Source organism: Chionomys nivalis, chromosome 7 (assembly GCF_950005125.1).
Source record: "Chionomys nivalis chromosome 7, mChiNiv1.1, whole genome shotgun sequence".
NCBI lineage: Eukaryota > Metazoa > Chordata > Mammalia > Rodentia > Cricetidae > Chionomys > Chionomys nivalis.
In genome coordinates this window covers 28,881,243-28,905,000 of record NC_080092.1, presented here as the reverse complement: position 1 = coordinate 28,905,000, position 23,758 = coordinate 28,881,243, and the positions used below count along the sequence as shown (strand labels likewise).

General features: G+C 46.2%; 2 protein-coding genes across 6 annotated transcripts in view; both read left to right on the top strand.

Moving 5' to 3' along the window:
- Positions 1 to 6,979, top strand: part of Itk (IL2 inducible T cell kinase) — a 63,324-nt gene extending 56,345 nt beyond the window's left edge. For all 3 annotated transcript variants that reach the window (XM_057774828.1, XM_057774826.1, XM_057774827.1), the window contains exons 16-17: positions 391 to 548; positions 6,512 to 6,979. In XM_057774828.1, the coding sequence (XP_057630811.1) occupies positions 391 to 548; positions 6,512 to 6,583 (230 nt within the window). In that variant the 3' untranslated portion in view covers positions 6,584 to 6,979. The remainder of the gene's footprint in view (positions 1 to 390; positions 549 to 6,511) is intronic.
- Positions 6,980 to 17,103: 10,124 nt separating this feature from the next.
- The window catches only part of Cyfip2 (cytoplasmic FMR1 interacting protein 2), a 119,743-nt gene continuing 113,088 nt past the window's right edge, over positions 17,104 to 23,758 (top strand). Inside the window, exon 1 of one of the 3 annotated variants that reach the window (XM_057773791.1) lies at positions 17,104 to 17,231. The gene's annotated coding sequence lies outside the window, so the exon portion shown is untranslated. Of the gene's footprint in view, positions 17,232 to 17,387; positions 17,534 to 23,758 lie in introns of those variants that run through there. The other 2 variants (XM_057773790.1, XM_057773792.1) reach the window with 2 other exon arrangements.

The window sequence follows — 23,758 nt, the reverse complement described above, 5'->3', positions numbered from 1 at the left end:
TATAGCGATGGAGAGAGGGGAGTAAAAGGAGAGAGCTTGGAAATGGAACCCAAGCCTGGACATAAATTTGTTTCATATACACCCCCAACCTCTCCAGAAGATCGGGTGACCTCTTCTAGACTCCTCAAGCACCTGCACACACAGCATATATTCTTAAAACATATACACAGACACATAAGTAAAAAATAAATCCTTTAAAATAGAAGTGAATCAATCAATAAAAATATTAAGAGGAAGCCCAATAAGCCTCAAGGGCCAGATATTGAACCTCTAGATGTCTACCGAGTGGACTTGGATGCTAACTCCAAGGACTCCGTCATTTTTAGATGAGTCTCTTTGGTACTTGTACACTTTGCCATTAGCTGTTGTTCTGTTCACTGTTGCTTCTAGGTGTGCTAATGTGGGAAGTCTTCAGTGAAGGTAAAATCCCATATGAAAACCGGAGCAACTCAGAGGTCGTGGAAGACATCAGCACTGGCTTTCGGTTATACAAGCCCCGCCTGGCCTCCTCGCACATCTACCAGATCATGAACCATTGCTGGAAGGAGGTCAGTACATGAGGTCATCCCCCTGTATCATCACACACATTTTCAGGGCCTCCATCTCAAGGGAAAGGACATGTCCTAGGAGGATGAGGACCAAGGACGGCCATAGTAAACAGGCAGGAAATTGTATCTGTGTATATGTGTAATTAGGTTTTCATTATATACCCATATGGTGTACAGTATGACACTTTAATATGTGGTGATCTATGTGTACTGAGCGTGGGGGTGATAGAGTCCATGTCATTTCTTCCCACCATTATGTCATCCTTGGAGCCTGTGAGCGCTTCTCTTCTGCCACTCACAAAACACAGCTAGTGGGCTGCAGCCTCCCACTGGGCCGTCCAAATGAGAACTTTCTTTTTTATCGGACAGTATTTTTTCTTGTCTCTTTCCTCACAGCTTCCCAGGCTCTGAGAACCACTGTTCCACTTTCACATTGGCTTTTCTTAGCTTTACATATGACAGAGAGTATGAGCTTCTTTCTGGGTCTGACCTTTCACCTGATGTAATATCCTCCCGATTCACCCACATTGCAACCAATGACAAGGGTTCATTCTTTTTCACCGAATAAAGTGCCATCATATATATGTGTATATACACATGTATATACTCACTATAAATATGTATGTATTTGTATATATATATATATACATGCACACCCGTGTGTTTATATGTACATATATATGTATGCATATATCTTATCTGTTCATCGTGCTGACCAAAGTTCTGTTGATGGGTACCCAAGTGAATACTCTATCTTAGCTATTGTGAAATGTGCCAACAGAAACACTGGCAAGCATGTATTTCTTTAATATACTGACATCATTTTCTTTGAACATGTACCCATAAGTGGGATAAATTTTTGTTTGTTTAATTTTTAAGATTTATTTATTTATTATGTATACAATATTCTGTCTGCACGTATGCCTGCAGGTCAGAAGAGGGTGCCATTACAGATGGTTGTGAGCCACCATGTGGTTGCTGGGAATTGAACTCAGGACCTCTGGAAGAGCACCCAGTGAGTGCTCTTAAGCTCTGAGACATCTCTCCAGCCCTTGTTTGATTCCTTTTTTAAATTTATTTTTACCTTTCATAAAAGGAAATATTTATTTAGTTTTAGAAAGCCTGATAGTTTTTTCTCTGCATTTTATATTTTACCTTTCTTATTGTTTTCATTGAGCTATATATTTTTCTCCACTCCCCGCTCTTTCTCCCCTCCTTCTGCCCTCTTCCATGATCCCCACTGCTCCCAATTTACTCAGGAGATCTTGTCTTTTTCTGCTTCCCATGTAGATTAGGGTGGGATAATTTTTTAAAGACTCTCAATAAGACAGAATCTCAAAAAGTCTAGTAGCCTCAAGTAAAACCTTAGTCTTAACAGTTTCTTATCATTAACCATGATTTTAAAAAAACAAAAAACAAAAAAACCCTCCAAACCTCCTTTCTTTGACTTACAAGACTATTAAGTAATGCTTAATCTATAAGTTCACAGAGAATTTATAACATAAGCAATGAAAGATACAAGCAAAAACACAAAAGAAATCCTATTCACTGAAAAAAAATCTTGAACACTGAAAGAATAATGATACCTGATAGTTATTTGGCAATGTTTTTTTTTTCTTTTTTAGCAAACTGGAGGGGGGGAGGCAGGTTTTGAGACAGGGTTTCTCTGTGTAGTCCTGGTTGTACTGAAACTTGCTATGTAGACCAGGCTGGCCTCATTCTCAGAGATCCGCCTGCCTCTGCCTCTTGGATGCTAATATTAAAGGCCTGTGCCACAGCCGCCCATCCTCTTTTGGCTATGTTTTATCGAGCAGAACTTATTAAAAGACACTTTTAACGTAGATCTTATGCACACACATTACATGGAGGAGAGGGTACTCAGGAAGGACACACCCAAGAGTGTGGGTGTGGGTTGCTCTAAGAAAGTCACCTCAATTATCTTTTTAATTTTTTTCTAACAGATTTTAGATTTCTGTGTATCTAGAGGAACTGAGCAAACAGCATGAGTAATTCCCATATTTCCCTTCCTCCTCAGTTTACTTTGCTTATTAGCACTTCATAAGAATTTGGTTCATTACAATCATTTTAAACAAACACCTGCTGCTACATCATTGTTTACCGAAGTTCAGAGATTAAGGTTCACTGCTGGTACTGCCTGGTTCAATGGGTTTTGACAAACACATAATGGCACAGACCCACCATTATATGATCATGTAGAATAGTTTCGCTGTCCTAAAAATCTCCTTTGTTTCTCCTGTTTGTCTCTGCCCTCACTCCCCAAACCCTGGTAACTATTGTTCATTTTACTGTCGACAGTTTCGGCCTTTCCAGGTCTGTCCTGGAGCTGGAATCATACAGTTGTAGCCCTTTCAGACTAGCCTCTTTCTGCTAGTAATATGCATTTAATGTTGTTTCGTGTGTTTCTTGGGTTTTATTGTTTATTTATTCTTTATTGTTGAGTAATACTCTGTTGTACAGACATACCATAGCTTATTTATTCATGTGCTTACTAAAGGAAATCTTAGCAGTTTTTGGTTTCCAGCAATTATGCATAAATTTGTTATAAATGCATCCATTCATGTAAATCTATGTGTAGACATAAATTTTCAACTCATTTAGGTAAATGCCTAGGAGAGGTCACTGAATCAAATGGTAATACGTGAGGGTCCAACCTCGATGGGTTCCTGTGTTCCAGGGAAATGAGCCTATGGTTTAGAAATGTTAGGCAAGAGAAACAGAGATATGAAAAAGTAGCTATATAGAATAGTACCAGGAGGGCAACCAAGTGAATACTGAATCCTGAATACACCCACATTTATTTTCCATACACTTATGTACCCCAATCCAAAAAGGGGGGAAGAAGGCAAAAGACTGTTTTAACATCACACAAAGGACAAACAGAACAATTACTTGCTTTAGTACTTGAAATATCAACCAACTATTTCCTGAGTTAAGCATTCTGATGCTTTAGGCAGGATGTGCTGCAACAACAACTTAGACCAAGTATCCTGTAGGCAGCCACTCCCGGGGTCAAACCGCCTGTCTTAAAAATGAAGGAGCAGGAATAGACTTGAATTTTCTGACTTTTGGTCAGCGTGGGTCTACAGTTTATTTTTCATTCTCTTGCTAATATCTTCAATTTTTATTTAAAAAAATTTATGTTTGTGCCTGCACATGTGTCTGTGTGCCATGTGCATACAGTTTTCATAGAGGACAGAAGTGGGCATCAGACCCCTAGGACTGGAGTTACTAGTGATTGTGAGCTGCATGTGGATGCTGGGAATCAGACCTGGATCCCAGCAAGTGCTCCTAACCATTGGTCCATCTCTTCAACCCTTACTAATACCACTTAAATTATTTTTATTTACTTTGTGCCTGTATGTATGCAGGAATGGGGGAGACGGCATATACTGTTAGTATGTGCCCATGGAGGTCAGAAGACAACTTGCAGGAGTTAGTTCTCACCTGTGGGTCCCAGGGATTGAACTCAGATTGTCAGGCTTGGTGGCAAGTGCCTTTGCCTGCTGAGCCATCTCACTGACCCTCTTGAGAGCATCTCTCACAGAAGTTTTCCAGTTTTAACGAAGTTCAGCATCATTTTTTCCATGACTCACACTTTGAAGTTATAGCTCACAACTCATCACAAAACCCAGATCTCTTCCGAGATGATCTCATGAAAATTTAATTTTATTAATTTTGTATTTTTTAATTAAAAATTTATTGCATCATATTTCTCCTTCCTTTTCCTCCCTCCAGTCCCTTCCATGCCTCCCCCTTTGCTCCCTCTCAAAAGCCTGAGCTTTTTAAAATTGCAAGTGTGAGTAAATATACAAACAAAACATACTCATTCCACTTAATGTTGCTTATATGTATAAGATTTCAGAGATGACCATGTGGCCTTGGAAAACCACCTATGGGGCTCCTCCCTGGGGAGGACTGCTTCTCCCACTCTCAGCATCCCTTAATTGCCTGTGGTTCCCAGTGTAGAGTAGTGTCCTGTCAGATCACCCCCCCGCCCCCACTGCCATGTTAGCATGTGTATTGGTGGTGTACTTCTGCAGGTCTTGTTGAGGCAGCCATATTGTTGAGGTACCATGGGGAAAGCTTCCCTGCCATTTCTAAAAGACACACTCTCATAGCAGATTTTCTGGTCCTCTGTCTCTTATTGATCCCCCTCCACAATGTTTCTGACTTGTGTTATGGGTGTGTTAGTTGGGGCTATACACTTGTTCCCTGCATTTGACCACTTGTGACTTTCTGTAAAGGCCTCCATTTGTTGAAAATGGATGGTTCTGGTTTTGTTGTTTATGAGGAGTAAAAGCTATACTTACCTGTGGGTATAAAGATAGATATTTAGAATGCAGTTAGAAATTAAACTGGTTTAATAAGGTGGCAGTAGTAGATTCTTCTCTAAGGTCTACGACGTCACTAGCCCCAAGTAGTTGGGTAAATTTCCAGGTGTGATTTCCCTCCTGTTGAGTCATCTTTAAGTCTAATAGAGCTGGTGGTTACTGCCAGGTTATGAGTGCCCCTATTGCACCTGTAGGGTTATCGTGCCATGCCCGAAGTTGGTGTTGTTTGTAGGCATCCCAAATGGGTAGGACTATCAGTTGCTACCTCCCTTGGAAGATTGCATAGCGCCTTTCAGTATAATGAAAGCTAGACCTAAGGGAAGAGGCTTTCAAGGCAGATCCAGCTTGGCTCCTCAAGGCCTTGTATCCAGAGGGCGTGGTGTCTTAGCAATAGGCACTTGCCTTCAGCCTTGGGAGGCAACTGAGGGCAACAGCAAGTCTAGATTGTTTGGGGAGTCTCTTGGCCTCCCATAAGCAGCAACTCTATAAGGAGTTTCTCATGCCTGGTATTTTGGTTTTTGTTAGGTAGTCTATGGCTCATGGTGAGGATGGGGGAAGTACTGTCAACCCAAGTGGTATTGCTTCATTTATGCTATATACCAAGTGGTATTGCTTCATTTATGCTATATACCAAGTGGAATTACTTCATTTATGCTATATACCAAGTGGAATTACTTCATTTATGCTATATACCAAGTGGAATTACTTCATCTATGCTATATACCAAGTGGTATTACTTCATTTATGCTATATACCAAGTGGTATTACTTCATTTATACATATACTTCATATATGTATACAAACAGCCTTATATGTATTACATATAATTTTAGGTAAATGAATGATATTATTTCTGATGACCTTTTCCAGACATCCTCAGCATTATTCACAGTCACTCTCCCTGTTCTCTCTTCCATCCCCAGTCAAGGCTGCCTCCCCGGTTTCACCCTTCCCCTCTCCCAGTCATTTGTCTTATAGTTCCATCTTTCACATTCAGGCCCATCTTAGACTAGGGTCTACTCTCTGTGAGCAGCCTAAGGTCTGTTATGCAGACTGCTGGTCCTAGAGGGTGTGCCGTTACAGCACTGTCTGTTGTCCCTTCATCCTTCCCATTGTCTACTTGCCGTGTCCCTGGTCTGTTTCTAGGCCTCTGTTCAGCTGCCTGATCCACTGCTTACCCTTTCACCAAAGTCATACTATCGCGAATCCTCTGACTTCAGAGGAATCCCTGAGCTTGGGTGGTCCCAGTCCCCACTCTGCTTTTCTTTGCCATCATTAGTATTAATTCTAATTAGTACGAATTAGTTCCCTGAGAGTTTCCATATACATTTCACAGTCAGCTCTTTGCCACCACAGAATCACTTGCTGGGAGCTTTGGTTCATGTTACCCTGAATCTGTAGATCAGGTAGTAAAGAAGTGACAACAGAATTTAAAACTAGGCCGCTTGGTCTCAGACTCTCCATTATGGACAGTAAGAACATCCTGTCTCCAAGACAGCCCGTGTGGGAAGACTTTAGAGCAGATGCTGCTATTGGATTCGGATCTGCTTTGCACTTAGCCGGGACACACAGGTATGGGGAACTCATAGAGCTCTCTTTGTTACTCTGCAGAAACCAGAGGACCGTCCACCTTTCTCCCAGCTGTTAAATCAGCTTGCTGAAATCGCAGAATCTGGACTTTAGCAGGGATTTGTTGACCAGCCACAGCCGTGTATCCTGAGTGAAGGAACAATGTCCTTTTTCCAGAGCATTAAAAGCTGCCAGCAGCCCAGGACTCCGCACCGGTGCCTAGACCGTGGTGCCAGCCCCTAAGCAACTGTGACTGCAGCATCCTAGAAGAAACTGGAGGGCCAGCCACTGGGCCAAAGACTGGGCTACAACAGTAACCGTGTCGCTGTGCCTACCCACCCCAACCTCTTGTCATACGCTATCTCAAAGCTCCATCACCTGCTCTCAGAAGCATTTCCTCCCCTTCTTAGCAATAGGGAGAAGTAGGTATAGGCCACGTTCTTCTTTTTATTAGTATTTTAAGCATAGGTCAAATACTCAAGAGACGTTTCATTTGACCCAACAAGACAGTATCCCCATTTACAAATGGAAGAATGGGAAGCCTCATTCTTTTTCTAAGAAATGCAAGAGGTGATTAGCCAGAGGGTTCTGCTAACTGTGAGGCTGCCAGCCCCAACTTCCTGCCACATGTGGTGGGGTGGCTGCTTGTGCCAGAGGCCGGATGTCATGAGGTTTCAGAGCACACTGCCACCTCTCTTCGATGGAGCATAGAAAGCTTCACTGGGTGCATAGAGTGAAATGACCCACTCAGACCCCATGGCTGGACCATTGTGTGTCTGAGATTGACCAGGTTTGAGAGGGCCTCTGATGGTGGGTTATCAACAGGTACAAAACAAGGCATTGGCTTATTACTAATCCAATGGCCCTGTCGTAGTGACTCATGTGGGTGACTGGGGTTCCTGTTCTATGCAGAATGCTGAGGCAATGACTATAGAATGTTCATCATTCTAACCACTTAGGAAGGCATCTGCACAACCTACCTGAACCAAGAGAGGGCAGCACAGTGCTGGTCCGTGTGGCCTCAAGACCTTGGTGTTCTCCTTAGGCTTTAGGAGTTTAGCAGTTTTAAGGTCGAGACTTCAAAACTCTCAAGATCCTAGCAAAAGAAGGAGGATTTTTGCCCTTGTTCAGACTGTCTGGAAGGACATAGAGTCGAGCACCAAGAGGCATTTCCAAAATGCATGAGATGTCTGTTGATTGGCACTTATATAGGTCACATGCATATATTCTGAGCAACAAGCCATTCCTGGAGAATCAGTTCATACCAACCCGATGGCACAATATTATCAATGTTTTACAGAAAGCAGAACTCAGTCTTTTCAAAAGCCAGACAGCTACTATGCCGTAAGAGTGACAGAACTGGGAAGGAAAGAGATTGAAATACCACCCTGGCCGGGCGGTGGTGGCGCACACCTTTAATCCCAGCACTCGGGAGGCAGAGGCAGGCGCATCTCTGTGAGTTCGAGGCCAGCTTGGTCTACAAAGGGAGTTCCAGGACAGGCTCCAAAGCTACAGAGAAACCCTGTCTCGAAAAACAAAAAGCAAACAAACAAAAAAAATCCCACCCTGTTCAACACTGCCTCCTACTGAGAGTGGATTGCTGAGCAGATTAATACTAGAGCGAAGTCAGCCCTTAAGCAGTGCAGCAACACCCAGTGGTGTTGCTCCTGAATAGACCACTGGGGGACGCAGTGGGACGCTCCACATTGAAATAGGCTCTTCTCTGTCTTCCTCTTCATCCTCACCAGGACCTGAGTTCACAACTTCAAAGCTACCCGGAATTAACCCTTTCATTCTCCCAACCTATCAGAGTCACGTTGCCTGAAGTCATTCATACAAAAACTTCAAAGGACTTTGAACCAATCTTCTGCCAAGTGTTTCCTGTAATTATCCCTTCAGCCTCCAACTGGAGCCCTTGCAGGAGGACTGTTCCCTGATGCCAGGCACACTTGATTCTCCCAAGGTGTTCAGATAAAGCTCCTAGAGAAGGGATCAGAGTTGCAGATCCCTCTTTGTAAGTCACGTGGTATTCAGACTGACTTGAGACTCAAATGCCTCGCTTCCAGCTATAATTACTGTGCCCACATAAAACTCTGTCATTCAGAAAACCGTCTTCCTCAGCTGGGCCACAATCATCCCTGTTTACTTCTCAGCCTACTGCATATTCTCTTTTTGGAACCGTTAATTAAGAGATGGTTTCTGGGACATTCAGCCTAGAAGAAAAACACTGGAACTGGGAGATGTCTGTGGCATGGTTTCGAAGACCGGCCCCCATATTGTCTTCCTTAACCTCAGCTCCATGGAGGCTGGGACAGACATGTGTGCACCTCTTCACTGTCCTGCACAGGAATATGGGATTCTCTTACATTTTTGGAAATGGTGCTCTGTTTTCACAGAAAATCCCCTGATGAAAGGCTTGGGTTCCAGTTGTACTTTGTAGCTCTTGCAATTTGTAATGTTTGGGATTATATATTTATGCCTGGATCAGGAGGGTATTTATTGCTCATGTTCAAGATAAAAATACTGCATATATGTCTTATCTTTTGTAGAAGCCACAAGTCAACAGTTGCATGTGGCAAAAATAAAGCTTTATGTTTTACAAATATAGGGTCTGTGGCTTGAGTTCCAAATTGCTGACACCTCAATTTTTGCTTAAATAAAAATGGTTTCTGAATTTAAAAAAAAAAAAAAGAAAGAAAAAGGAAGGGCATAACTTCTCCTAAGTATGGCGGAGGAGAAGGTTTATTGTAGACATGCGGGAGAGCATAGCCGGAGGCATGGACATCTGGGAGAGTCCAGAGTGGACGGGACCCTGAGTAGGGTCATGTGAGGAGAGTGGGGGAAGGGAGGAGGCAAACCAGGAGAGTAAAGGGTAGATGGAAAAGGGCATATTTTAAAAGTCCATGAAGATGAAATTTCATTGATCAGGAAGAGACAATTTGCACTTAAAAGATTCTGGCAGCAGTGGAGGGGGTTGAACTGAGAAAGGCAAGGTTGATGGAAGAGAAACCAACTGGTTCTTGCTCAGAGCGCCAGGCCACTGGCCATACTCTCTCACTGTCTGCTGTGAGGGTGACATGCAGCTCCTGTGGGTCAAAGTTCCTCTGTCATTGCTGACGGTAACTCCTCCTTCAAGCTTGGCTCTCAGGGCTTGGGTGTGCTGGGCATTTGATGTGTCTCAGTACACAAATGCCCAAGTCCGTTACAAGAATCAGTCTGCTCTATGGTCCATTACGCATGCGGAGGAGAGTATGGTACTTCCACTGGGCTGTGTCTAGGACTCAGTTCTGAGTTTGGTCCCTGACTAGGATATAAGGGATAGTTCTAAAGGAAGCTGGACAAATGAATTTGTTCCTTGGGATTCTTCCTGCAGGGCCCCTTTCCCCTGAATTTCCCAACACACAGACCCATCATTTTAAGGACAAGACAGAAAATATCCCAGGAACTCAGATGAGGCATGTGGATAGAAGAGGAAGCTGTTTTTGCATGGTAAGCATGTGTTCTGAGGTTAGAATTCAGATGAATTTGCAGTGGCCCTAAGGGAGGCACTTGGAGGCTTAGTGCACCAAAGCCCGTTCCCCAGACCTACCGTGTCAACAGTAATGGAAGCAGCTATGTGGGTGTGGGCAGGTGTCTGAGCATTTAAACAATGACACCAAGATCTAACCCCACCCAACCCCATCCAACTCACCCTGCAGCTACTTGGCAGGGACCCAGACCTCCATTTGAACTTGCCAGATCCCACACCCACTCCGCCAAGAACCCTCTAGCCTACCCACGTGGTGCTGAAACAAATTAATGCATCTTAATGAAACTCTTTTCGGGAAAAGTTTCTCTTTGTAGTCGATGGTGATTAACACAGAGACCCACACTGGACACGTAGTACAGAGAAGCAGAGACTGGGAAGCTCAGCCTTATCTATAATCACATCCCCTCTTCCCAAAACTCAGGGATCACCATGGAGGAGGTGGAAGGAATGTAAGAGCCAGAGGCGGCAGGTGACTGAAGCACAGCAGTGACCTCTGGACAAAACAGACAAAACAGCAGCTACACATTGGAGCTCACAGCACTTGTGACAGCTTATACAGGCCCCATGCAAGCCTAGTCCAGGCCGGAGCCCAGCATGGAGCAGGGAAGTAGACATGAAGTCCCACTCCAAGCTATCAGCAATTGGTAGGTGCCGCTACTGGGAGAGGGAGGGTTTTAAACACTTTTAACATGTAGCCCCTGTGCTCCAGGCGAAGGCCGTACATCCAAGATGGCGTAGGTAGCGCAAATTGGTCTTAATGGGGGAAGACCAAAAAGGGTAAGAGGGAAGGAGTGGATCTAGGAGGAGGTAGGGGAAGAATGAATGTGACCGAAATACATCATATGAAATTCTCAAAGAACTGCTAGAAAAAATAAAAAAGGATTCTTCCCCAAGAGAGGGGCCTGCTTGGAACTCCCTGCTGAACTATGGCCTAACCATAGATGTTGACTTCAGGTATGCCTGTTAGGAAGTGCGTAAGGGTTCAGTGGACCATTCCAAACCTGTGGTTGCCCATATGGCCCTGGTTAAACTCAGTGGGTCACAAAACAAAGCAAAGAGACATGAGTGTGGGAAAGAGACTTGTAGGGAAGGGGAGGGGTGGTGGGCAGGAAGGAGATAAAGGAGGGTGTGGTGACAATAATTAGACTGTGTGTGTCTCTGCATGAAATTATCAAAAAATAACAAAAGCTTTTTAGAGAAGATTCTCCCCAAGAAATAATGTAGCTTTGGCTTATAGAACAGCAGATTCGTGCAGATACCGTTAGAAGCAGTGTAGAGATAATTTATATCGTGTGTGTGTGTTCACCTACTGTGGTGGTTTGAATAAAAATGGTCCCCGTAGGCTCACATATTTGAATGCTTAGTTAGCTACCAGAGAATGGACCTCTTTAAAGGATTCAAAGTATGAGAAAGCATCGCCTTGAGTCAGTGTGGCCTTGTTGGAGGAGGTGTGTCACCAGGGGTGGGCTTTGAGGTTCCAAAAGCCCATGCCAGACCCAGTCTCTGCCTGTTGCCCGCAGATGAGCCGCTGCTCCCGTGCCGTGTGTGCTGCCAGGCTCTCTGCCATGACGACAATGGCCAAAGTCTCCGAAACAGCAAGCGAGCCTCCAATTAAATGCTTTCTTTTCTAAGAGTTGCCGTGGTCACAGGGTCTCTTCAAAGCAATGGAACGGTGATGGAGACACCAATGTCATTCTCTACTAGATAAGTGCACACAGTCGCGGTCACCTGAGAGTTGGCTGAAGGAGCCTGGCAGATTCTGATGCCACAACCTCTTGGTCGGTGACCCACTCCCATCCCTCTGCACCCTCAGAGCTGCTATGGGGGAGTTTCCTGTTTCTCAAAGACTGATTTAGGGGTAGATGTGCCCACAAACTGAGACAAACAACTCAAACATTTGCTTGCTTTCCTGTTTTGGCCTTTCAGAAGCACTGCCTTGCCCAAGGCTGTTTGATCTTCCCAGCCTTTGTGGGATAATATCAAGGAGCGGGTGTCTCAGAGGAGGAAGCAGGGGCAAAGAGGTTACACACATATATATTTTGGGTTGCAGAGTTTGGCTGGACCGTGAAACTTCATCAGAGCCCTGCATCCACTTTAGGGATCATCCAGAATGCAATCCACATTTAACAATAGCAACACTAGCTATTTCTTGAGTCTTTCTCGTGTACCAGATTCTTTTTATCCTGTTAGGGGAATTGTTTCACTTGTCTTTCATAAGAGCCTAAGGGAACAGAAATATCTTCCCAATTTTACAAATAAAGAAAGCAGGGCTCGGGGAGTTGTGGCAATCACTCACGGACCCACAATTAGTCAGTAGCAGAATGGGGGTCTAAGCCCTGGCTATCTCTAAGATGTCCCAGTGCTCTTAACCCTTCTGCGACAGGATTATGGAGCCACTGGCCTCGGAGAGCGCAAGAGAACTTGGAACGGTGCCTGGGTTTTTACTTTAAGGTTTTGTAAGGTCCTCCTTTTTAGTTATTATCTGAAATGATCATAAATAGGATTTGTTTAAATAAAAATGAAATCTTCTTCACCGTCAAAGCCTGATCTTCAGGGGAGGTTAGGCCTCTTGCTGTGTCGGCAATAAAGGGGAAGCCAGAAATACAGCGGGGAGAGAAGGGACGCTCCTCCAGGTGGGTGGAGTAGCAAGGTCTCAACAGGAAGCAGGTTCTTACAGTTCCTCTGTAACACAACAGAGCTACACCTGAGGATTGCGTGAGCATGAAAGGAGCCTGTCCATACAAAAGCCCTGATGTGAGGATGGGGGCCAAAGCAGCAGTACGTGAATATCAGGGGAAAGGCGAAAACTTTCTTTAGCAAATTCTTTTAGAGTCTAAGAAAGACTATGGTCACCTAGTTCCCTAGAGAAAGAGCTAGAGTCTAGAAGCAGGCACCCTTTTGGGACCTTTCCCCTCTCTGGGCCTGGCATCCCCTCTAGAGAATGGATATATAGAGAGCACTCTATAGAAAGCCATCTTGATTACGTCACTGATTATGAAGTGTTTCTTTGCTTGCTAACAACATAACTGCTTAGAGCAAATATGAAGGGCTACCTAGTAAGCACACAGTGTTGTTTCTTGTTCCATTTCAAATGATACTCAGATTTGGCTCCATCTTCCACTTACGCCCCTTTTAATCTTCCTTCTTAGAAAATTCCTCACTGATTACATTTACTTATCTTATGTCTGTGTGTGGGCACATGCGTGTCATGGTGTACATGTGAAGGTCACATGACAATCGGTGGAAGTTAGTTCTCTTCTTCCACCATATGGATCCCCAGGGTCAAACTCATATCACCAGGCTTGGCAGCCAGCGTCTTTCCCTACCAAGCCAGCACATCAGCTTATATATTTCAGCTTTAGTATACTGTAGCCCGACGGTATATATTAAGAATGATTTTGGGAATTGGAGAGATGGCCCAGAGGTTAAGCGCACTGGCTGCTCATCCAGAGGTCCTGAGTTCAGGCCTCAGAAACCACATGGTGGCTCACAACCATCTATAATGAGATCTGGTGCCTTCTTCTGGTGTGCGGGCAGAACACTGTATACATAATAAATAAACAAATCTTTTTAAAAGAATGTTTTTGGAATAATAATAGCATATGAATATGGAGATTTTTCTCTGGAAACGGGAAGTGAAGTGTGCCACTGTGGCAGACGGCACAGGTTTGGTTTCATTACCTTGGGTAAGTTCCTTTATGGGCTTCTGCATCATTTATAGAGTGAAACACAGGATTGTATTCTCCTAATTGAGAAATTGTGGAAGTTAAATGAAGCGATGCACTGGTTAATAGTTATGCTGTGTTTTTCCTTCCAAGTTCCTCCACTGCTGGTGGCCAGGAAGCAGTGTCTGGTGAGTTTCCAGTGGAGACTACATAACCTAAGTCATTTGACACTTTTCTATAAGTCAGTGCTGTTACCGTTCATGGAACCTAATACATGATGTCTAGCTTCACAAATAGCCGAGCAATTCTCACTCACTAGCCCCAATCCTCTCACCGTTTGGGTTGAGATAGGAAGGAAATCTGAGGGTAGCGGACAGCAACACATCTCAATGGCAAAGTGTAAAGGTTCACCTTCAGTTGTTTCTTTTTTAAAAAAAAAATATTTATTTATTTATTATGTATACAATATTCTGTCTGTGTGTATGTCTGCAGGCCAGAAGAGGGCACCAGACCTCATTACAGATGGTTGTGAGCCACCATGTGGTTGCTGGGAATTGAACTCAGGACCTTTGGAAGAGCAGGCAGTGCTCTTAACCACTGAGCCATCTCTACAGCCCCGTTCAGTTGTTTCTTCAACTGCTTTTCTGAACTTATTTTCCAGACTCGGGGCCAGGCTCTGAGGATACTTCAAGAGGCAAGACAGAAACATCACTGCTCTCTCAGATAATGCCTAATGTAGGATACAGGCAAGTGTGGATACAGCTACAACACAACACAGTAAATGGAATCCCAGAAGGATGACTAGGGAGCTACAGAAACAGCCAATGACTCCATACCTAAGTCAGCCAAGGAAGGAGCCTGCGAGAAGTGACAGCTAAGGAAATACCAAAAGGATGAGCAAAAGCCAAACAGATGACCTGGAAAAAAGTGTGGAAGAGGGATGAACTCGGAGAACTGAGCCTTCCAAGCAAGAAGTCAAACTGTGCAAGGGTCAAACTGAAGATAGGACACATCAAATTTGGGGAACTAAAAGGGGTTCCTTTTCACTGAGTCATAGCAAATTTGTTCACATGGGAAGAACCCTCATAGATCATAGATCATGAGGCCCCCTACTAGGCCATTATAGAGTTTGGGCTCCATCCAAGGGCAATGTGAAGCTAAGAAAGCACCCTAATTTTGAGGCGGAAAAGCCCTCTGTTTTAACTCATGCATTTCTCTACGTGCAGAGGGATGATGGCCTGTAGGCAAGCTGATTACATTTATCGATGGGGAAACGGGGCGGGGCAGGGGGACCACAAAATTTCTTGCTTAAGATTACTCTTCAGTTGGTTGCAAAACTCAAACTAAAAGGCAAGTCTCCGGCTTTTTGATTCAGTACTATGAAAATCCATGCTGCTTCTATTCCATGAGTTCCAAACAGAACTCAACAGCCAAAGAAAATGAAATTGCATAAAATATGGCCATATATAAGATAAATGTCGTTTATTTTACATTATTGATTCCAAGCAAATTCTCCCAGAAAGGTGCAAAGTCAAGCCCCCTCCTCTGGGAGTTGCCTTAGTCCAAACTCCGCCTCCAAGAAAGCCTGCCAAATGGTGACCCCTCTCCAGGGAGGGTCAAGACACTCCCACAGGCTACTAAACTGCCCCCCCCCAGAATGAACATGTGGTCTCTGGGTTTTGTGTGGTCTCCCCTTCTCTCTCTTTTCCTCTCAATGCTTTTTCTGGTATCACCTGGGAGCGTTGCATTAAATATGGGCATCTTTTATTTGGTCTGATTTGAATTATTTGCATCAGCGATGAGGCTTGTCTTAAGAAATATTCCTAACAAAAAACACTCCAAATAATTTGCTCTTTAGGATGAACCCCCCGAATTGTGAGTCTCAGTCCTAAGCATGTATAGTCACTGCAGATCAAAATTCTGACAATCATGGTGAAAAAAATGAATAATAATTAAAAAAGAAACCTGAGTTCTGTGTTTAAAGCCATCCTCCACAAACACCCCCACAGCTTTCTCACATGGCATCAGAGGAGGAAAAATGTATGTGTGTTGCTATATATGTAAGTCATCACTTCTGAAATAGCAATTTAAATTAGACGAATGATGTAACAGCAAACCACAAAGGATCATGAATCCTGAGCACTTGGGGAAGTATGTGAGATCATCAAAGTCTTCTCAAGTACTTTCCCGAGACCTGGATAAAGTGGTTTCTCATCAATAGCCATTTATAGGGAACAACTGGGCTCACCCAAATTTGTGAACTCTAACAAGCGTCGCAGAAGGTTCCCTTCCCTTTATTCCTTATTTCTACAGACGTACTCCAATGTCTCAAGCACTTTCCGATTAGTTCCCCTAAGAGGTACCGAGGTCAACTATTATTCCTTCCGTTGCAGGTACAGCTGCACCTCCCAATCAGAGCAGCACCATGCTGACCTGCCTACAGGTCAGGACTATCTAAGAGACTCCGGGCTGCATCTCAAAGAGCACAGATTCCTCGAAAAGCCCTAAGATTTTCCTCAGCTTCTTTCTAGGTCTGCTTCAAAGTCCGTGTATCACGATTTAGTCCACAAGGCAGTTATTTCATCCTGGATGAGATTGAAACAGACCCTTGCTTTAAAAAAGTATATGACCGCTGCAGGGTTCTACTCTAAGAAATGGAAAAGTAGGAGACATTTCTCTTTATTTTGAAATCATTACTTTCACTTATTGAGTGCATGTGTATACATGGGTGTGAATATGTGTGTGAGTGCTTGTGAGTGGAGATCAGAGGACAGTTTACAGGAGCTTTCTCTCTCCTTCCATCATGTGGATCCTGGGATTGAACAAGACTCTCAGGCTTAGCAGCAAGCGCCTTCACGCTATAAGCCGCAGGCCCTAGAAGTTATTCTTGACCACAGGTGGAGCACTAAGGAGCAAGCTCAATTAGTGGGAGGGCCCAACCCCTAGCTCAGCTTGCTCCTTAGCTGACTTTCCCAGCTGTCACTGGACATCTGCTAGGTCAGTTAATGGTAGCAGATAATAAGCTCCAAGTGGGTAAGGGGCTCTATTGTACGCCAGTGCATACTTGGCTCTGGACAAGATGCTTGGAACCGAACAGGTAGTCGATAAAGATGTGATGGAGAAATAACGACTTGAAAATAATTTGACACTGGGGAGATGCGAATGAAGCCGAAGCTTCCTTCCTTCTGGGGTGGCAGGTGTCTCTAATGATGGAGGCAGCTGCAGAGAAGGCGTCCCTCCTTTTCCACCTCCAGAGTCTGGAAGCTGAGTGCTCTAAAGCCGGAAGGTATGAGTCCATCGCAGCCCTTGGTAGCAGGAGGTTGCAGGTCAGGGGTGCGGAGGGAGCCCCTCGCCACAGCCATTTCCGGCTCTTTGTGTGACAGCAGCCGCGGCGAAGGGGCCGGGCACGATGGCCAGGGGAGGAGCCGCCGCGGGCGGAGGGGCGGGGCCGCGGGCGGGGCGCGGCGGGCGGCCGGCGCAGCGGCGGAGCGGGGCTGAGCATCCTGCGCCCCGGCGCGGGGCCCTGCGGTAGCCTCGGGCCCCTAACCTCGACCTGCCACCGACCCAGGTAAGGGACTCTTGGACATGTCGGGGCTGATGCGGGAACCGAAATGCTGCCTGGGCGGAGGATGCGCTCCTGAGGATGCGCGAGGGGCGGGCGCCACTTCTCCCAGTCCGCTGGGGGCGCTTGGCGTGGCGCCCGAGGCTGCGCCGCCCCGGGTCCCTGGAGGCCCAGCTGCAGGCCCAGCGCTGCCCCTTCTCCCCTCCGCCGTACCGGGCGCCCTGGGCAGAGAGCGTCTCCCAGGAGGCGCCGGTACAGCGCGCAGGTCCCCGCGGCGTCCGCAGCAGCAGCAGCAGCAGCGGCAGCAGGTGCGTGGCCTGGGCCAGTGCCGCCCACCCCAAGGGAAGACAAGGATAGTCTTGAGGACCAGGGGCACCTGTAGGGGCCACGAGCCGGGGGTAGGGGGTGGGGGCACATCCTTGCGCCCAGGTACAGAAGAGACCAGTCCCCGCCTCTGCGGTCGCGGCCACCATCACTCCGCCAAGGCCAGCTAGAGCCGCCTAGGCCCTCCTGGTAGGCTGTGGGGTACCGGTTACCCCTGGTGAACTGGAGCCGGGCGGGACCGGGACCGCAGCGGCGCGGTTTGAGAAAGGAAGGCTCTAATGAGCCGGGAGGAATGGCTGACCTGCTTCGAAGCGTTCTGGCCTATGCTAGCACCTCTCTCTCGGCTCACTGTGGGGGAGGGAGGAGGTAGGATGAGGGAAGCCTAGGAGGCAAGATTTTCTTCACGTGTAACTTCCCACCTGTCTGTTGTGAGTGATGGTCATATCACCTGAGGGAGGTAAACCCTCCTGTGTGCACAGGAAGGGAAGGAGTAGCCTGTGGTAAGAGTGGGGGCAGGGAGGATGGTCCAGCCAAATGATGGTTTTCTATCGCAACCGTCCAGGTGCTTCCTTAATTAGGAAACCTGACTTTGAACTTGGCTTGTCCAGTTTCTTAGTGGCCACAGCTCCACAGTTGGGCAGGAAGACCTGGGGACAAACCGCAGGCAGGGGCTCAAGTCAAGAGCCTATTGGCTGCTCAACTACCATTTCTACCTCTTGCCCCCGCCCCTTAGGGCAGGAAGTAACCAGTCTTACTCTTGGGCACGGGCCCTGCTGGAACCCGTACCTAGCATTCAATGCACCCCCTCTCTTGTTGGAAGACGAAAATATAGATTCATGTCTAGTCAGGATTGTAAAGCCCTTGAGGTAGTTGTCCCCACTACCATACCCCCTCCGGAACCTTCTCCCCCTTCACAAAATGCTCGGTGTGTTCCTTCTCTCCTGTCAAACTTGCTTGAGAAAGGAGCCAGTGAGTGGTGTTTATCTTGAAGAGCTAAATACAAAAAGTTTTCCTATTGGATGCAGAGCAGGTGCCTCCGAAGTCATGGGATCAGAAAGGAAGCTGAGGATGGGAGACAAGCAAAGCTGAAGGCAAAATATTTGATATCTCTCATGGTTGACTTTCAGATGTAAGCTAGATGTGGGAGTGATCCTGTCACCAAAATGGCATATCTAGCAGCTGTCGGCTTCATTCTGAGTCAGGGCTGCTATGGCCTGGAGAGCAGGGAGGGAGGGAGGGAGGGAGGGAGGGAGGGAGGGAGGGAGGGAGAGAGAGAGAGAGAGAGAGAGAGAGAGAGAGAGAGAGAGAGAGAGAGTGTTAGTTAGTTTGTGGCAATAGGTCAGGGGTTACTGTAACCAGAAGGCTTTTGTTGCTCACCAGTGTCTACTTGTGGGGTGTGAAATTTTCCCATAGAGAGTTCCTCACCAAAGCTAGCTGCCATCTGCCCTGACTCTTACCAGGCCACAAGAGCATGCTGCTGCATATAAAGCCAGTGTGCCTCTGGGTGCTTCTTCTTGCTGAGCCCCGGGCCAGTGGCATTAGCTCAGTAAGCTTCTTTATTATATCTCCTGGTCAGATCCAACTGGCTGTATAGGAACCCAAGACTGCCTTGTTTGCTGTGTGGTGGAAAATGGAAAGGAAAAGCCCAATTTAGGCATCAGGCCAAAGGTGGCGGTATACAGCTGTCTTGATTTGGAGACCTTTGCTCAATCAGATCACATGGAGAAGTAATTTAACAAGTAGTACAGGGCCCCAGTAACAGGACATGTACCCTCTGATTATTGTGCCCCCTCTCTGTTCAGTGGGCCTCTGAGACTGTCATCAACCTGAAAGCTAAATTACGTGATGAATAGGCAACGAGCTAATTAGCATTGGGCCCAGTGTTGCTGGAGAACAGTAAAGGGCTCCTGTCTTCCCAGTTCAGCCTCAGCCTCCATGCTCCAAGAGGCTTCTTTGGGCCGCTGTTTGCCCCAGGGTTCTACCCAGCGCTTCACAAAATGGCCTTTTTGTAGCCTCCATGTGGCCACTGTAACAATGAGTCTGTTTCTTTACTGGCAAGTATTAATTATTCACTTACAGTTGACAAAAGCAGACGCCAGTCACCTCATTGGAGCCTCTGTGAAAGGCCTTTGGCCTTGTCGTGTCAAGAAGCAAAGCCATATCTAGGGTCCAGCCGATGGCCTTGCATTTGTAGCTGGAGGTGTTTAGTGAAAAGGGAAGGCAGCAGGCAGTTTTCGCCTTGTAGGCTGTGAATGGGAGGCCAGCTGTGGTGGGGGAGGGGCCGGGACATCTCTGGATGCTCTTATTAAAAGAGGGATGCACGAGCATGCCGAACAGAATGTGTGGCACACAGACACTCCCTTATTTATATCTTCAGTGCTGCGATACATGATTTAAAAGATCATCAAGAATCCAGTTCATGTGTACAGCTAACTCCCAGCCCTCTCTAACCTCTCCACCTCTGGGGCTTACGTGCATCTTGCTTTTTCAAGGGGAGTTGGTCTGCTGGATCAATGGCGGTGTGTGCCAAAGGCATTGGCCAGGCATGTGATCAGACAAGGTGTTGGCCAGGGCTTCACCTGGCAGCTACTGAAAATGAGTGTGGCCGAACTTGAGTAGGCAGGAGGAAAGGGGTGGGGGCAAGTGAGCAGAGGCAACTCTCACATTTCAGCACACGGAGTCCAGGAAGAACTTCTTCCTCTGTGTGTATTCAGCATTTTGCAACCAAACCAAAATGTCAAGGGCAAGCTCGGCGTTACTCCGGGGCCAGACAGAGCAGCGCAGTGGACTTAGGACGGGGGATTTCTCCTGTCTCTGTACCTTTAACATGGCCACTGCCTTCTCTGACTTCAGTGGAGCACTGGAAAGCAGTCTGCTCACCCTGTTACCTGTCTGTCACCACCAGAGCCCCCGGGATGAGATAATGTCTGTGAACCCCTAGTTGGAGAAGAAGTCATGGAAAGAGGAGCATGGTTCTTTTGGATGGCTGCCTCCATTCCTAAAGGGACTCTTTATTAAGTGTGTTTTGAGTGTCTGTTGTAAGAGTTGAATCTGTGGCTTCCCTCTACCATGGAGCCAAAAAGGAACTGAAAGGCACTTTGTGGTCCAGGTCCACAGGTTCTGTGAGGCCCTTATCTGTATAGAGACACTCCAGGATCCACACGGTGTGTGTGGGATGGCGCTCAGGATGCAGAAGTCTGGGCGGTAGTTTCGTAGCTATGGCCATTGTACCAAGGACTGTGGGTGTGAGATGTACCTCAGAAGACATCCACTTCGGCCGTGCTTCTCAGATCCTGGTGACAGGAGTGAGTTGAGAACACATGCTTTAGATAAATGGTGGCAGAGGGCAGGGCCGAGTGCAGCAGACTTTCCTGCAGGGCTCATTCTGCCTGGGTGACGTTCTGAAAGCCTCATGTCAGCTCAGAGGCAGTGTGATGACAGAGAAAAGCAACTAGGACTTTCCAGAGGAAGAGACCTAGTGATGACCTCACCAGTGGGGCCTTTTGATCCGGTGATGGCCTCAGTGGCCAGTCTTCTCAGAGTAGAGGTGCTTGGGCTTCTGTCTCTAGGTGGGATAGAGGGAGTTTTGTGTGGTTGTCAACTGACTTACTTTTCTTCAGTTTTTTCAATAACTGATCAAAGCAACTGAAGAGAGGAAGGAGTTCCTTTGGCTCACAGTTTAAAGGACTAAAGTCCATCATGGCTGCAGGAGTGTGAAGCAGCTGTCACATCCCATCCCCAGTCAGGAAGTAGAGAAGGATGAATGCCAGTGCTCAGCTTTCTTCTTCTTCTTCTTCTTCTTCTTCTTCTTATTATTATTATTATTATTATTATTATTATTATTATTACTATTACTATTGTTGTTGTTATTCCTTTTTATTTATTCCGTGACTGTAGCCCATGGGATGGCGCCCCTCACTCAACACTGAGGGTAGACTTTCCAGTTTAAATCCTGTCACATGGACAGCAATGATAAACTGTGATAGAATGTGAGGCTTTCCACAGAAACTCAAGGTAGCAGGCTGATTAGGAAAGGAGACTCCCTCAGTTTGGACCAGTTTCCTCTGAGAGGACTAAGAAGCAAGCTGGGGCTGACTGAGAGAACTGCCCAGCTTTCCCTGAAGGCCCAGGAGATCAAAGAACATGCAGGGCAGACCCCTCATCATAGAGTCATTATCTCCATGTGAGAGATACCGAGAGCTCTTTTCAATTTGTGCTTTTAAAATGTGGTGCTTTCGGGTTGACTTCAACAAAGCACGAATGGCGAGGTAAGAATTAAAATCGAAAAGTCTCCCTCTGACCTCCCGTCCGTCACAGCTCCGTGTAGGAAGGAGATAGAGAGACACTCCTTAAAATGAGCAAGAGGGGCATTCGATGGAAGAATCATCTACAAACGTTTTCTTAGACTCTTAGATGAGGAAAACTTCTGTAGATAGGGTGCCTTGAGGGACCATGGTATATTTTCACTTTCCCTTTTCTTTTCATTATTTTTTCTTTTAACCAGAGGGCATGCATTTGGGTCACTGGCTCACACAGACAGCAAATCATTAAACAGCAATGAACTCTGCAGTGCCCAGTGCTGCTCCCTCTGCTCTAGTTCAAGGCGTCAAATCCAGAAAGGAAGTCTATTCATGGTATCAGTGGTGGCTGGAGAGTCTCTAACAGGGTGAAGCAGTTTGGGATGGGACGGGAGGCGGTGGGTTTCAGCTGTGAGTTCTGCTGATGGCTGCAGCGAAGCCAGCTGGCCTGTTTATCATTGTTTTGTTAAACTGACTTATGTAAGGCCGTTTTCATGTAAGTATGTAACACACTTGTAGCATGGTTCCCTCACTCACCTTCACCTTTCTCCTCCCCCTCCTCCATATTCGTCCCCTTTGTTCCTCCAAACAGTTTCGCTTCTACTCTCGTGCCTGTCTGTTCCTATGAGATTTTATGCATCTGTATAAAGTCTAGGACCCACAAATGAGAGTAAACGTGTGATATTTATCTTGTCTGAAACTGACTTATAATTCTCGTAATATGGTGAGTTTCTGTCGCATCCATTTTCCTGCTTTTGACGTGATTTCGTTTTTATGGCTAGAAAAACTATTTCTTGACATATGTAAGCCACGTTTCCCTTATGCATTCAGAATAGGTTGGTCTAGACTTGGGCCTCGACACAGGGTAGGGTTTGAGAAGAGGAGGGAACAAGCCACAAAGCCGTGGCAGTAGTTTGAGCAAATGCACATAGCCGGGACGTCCTTGAGCAGACTGATGACCCCATACACTCTGGCCACCCTGGGCAGGTGGTCCAAGCTGCGGAAGTGTGGCTTTAAGAATGGTCCTTAAATGGAGGTGAATGTCCCAGCTAGCATCAGAATTATTTGCCTACGGGTTAGAAAGGCCCAGGGAGAGAAGATCAAATTCAGTGATTCTTAACTGGTTGGTTGGGGTTTTCCATTTTCTTTCTCCTTTTCTTTCTTTTTTCATGTACATGTGATGTGCAGTGGTCATGTGATCAATAGCACACATTGTTTCAGTACCATACTTCACACAAGGGACAAGCTCATTATCAGTGATGCGATGGGGACACTTTGAAACTTCTCCTCATGCATAATAAAATGCAGCCCATTGGCAGGCCTCGGTGCTTTAGCTGTGAGTTGTAGCAACCTCTACAACACAGATTCTGACGTCATGGTTGAGGCTACTAGCACACCAGCCTCCATATTTTCTTGTGTGTGTGTGTGTGTGTATGTGTATAGCCACACAAGCATATGTATGTCTGTGCATATGGAGATCAGAGGTCAACTGTGCAGCCATGGATGTCACTCCTGGATGTTGTCCACTTTGTTTTGATATCCTTATCATCATCATTATAGAGACAGGGTTTCTCGTGGTTCCAGAGCTCACCAATTAGGCTCAACTGTCTGACTAGTGAACCCCAAGAACTCATCTGTCTCCAATCCCCAGCACTAGTGTTAGAAGCAAGCAGCCACCAGGCTCACTTTTTATTTTTATAGGCACTGGAGACCAAATTCCGTTCAGAATGCTTGCCTAGTAGGCACTTTCCCTAGTGCGCTGTCCTCCCAGATCCCAAGCACCATATGTCACAGAGAAGCTGGCTTCTGTAGAGTCAGTGAATGTGACTTGGGAGCCCACGTCAGCCTCAGTTGGAGCCACGTTCCCGCTGCAGGTCCACAGCAAAAAAGGCATCCGCCAACCTAGAGACC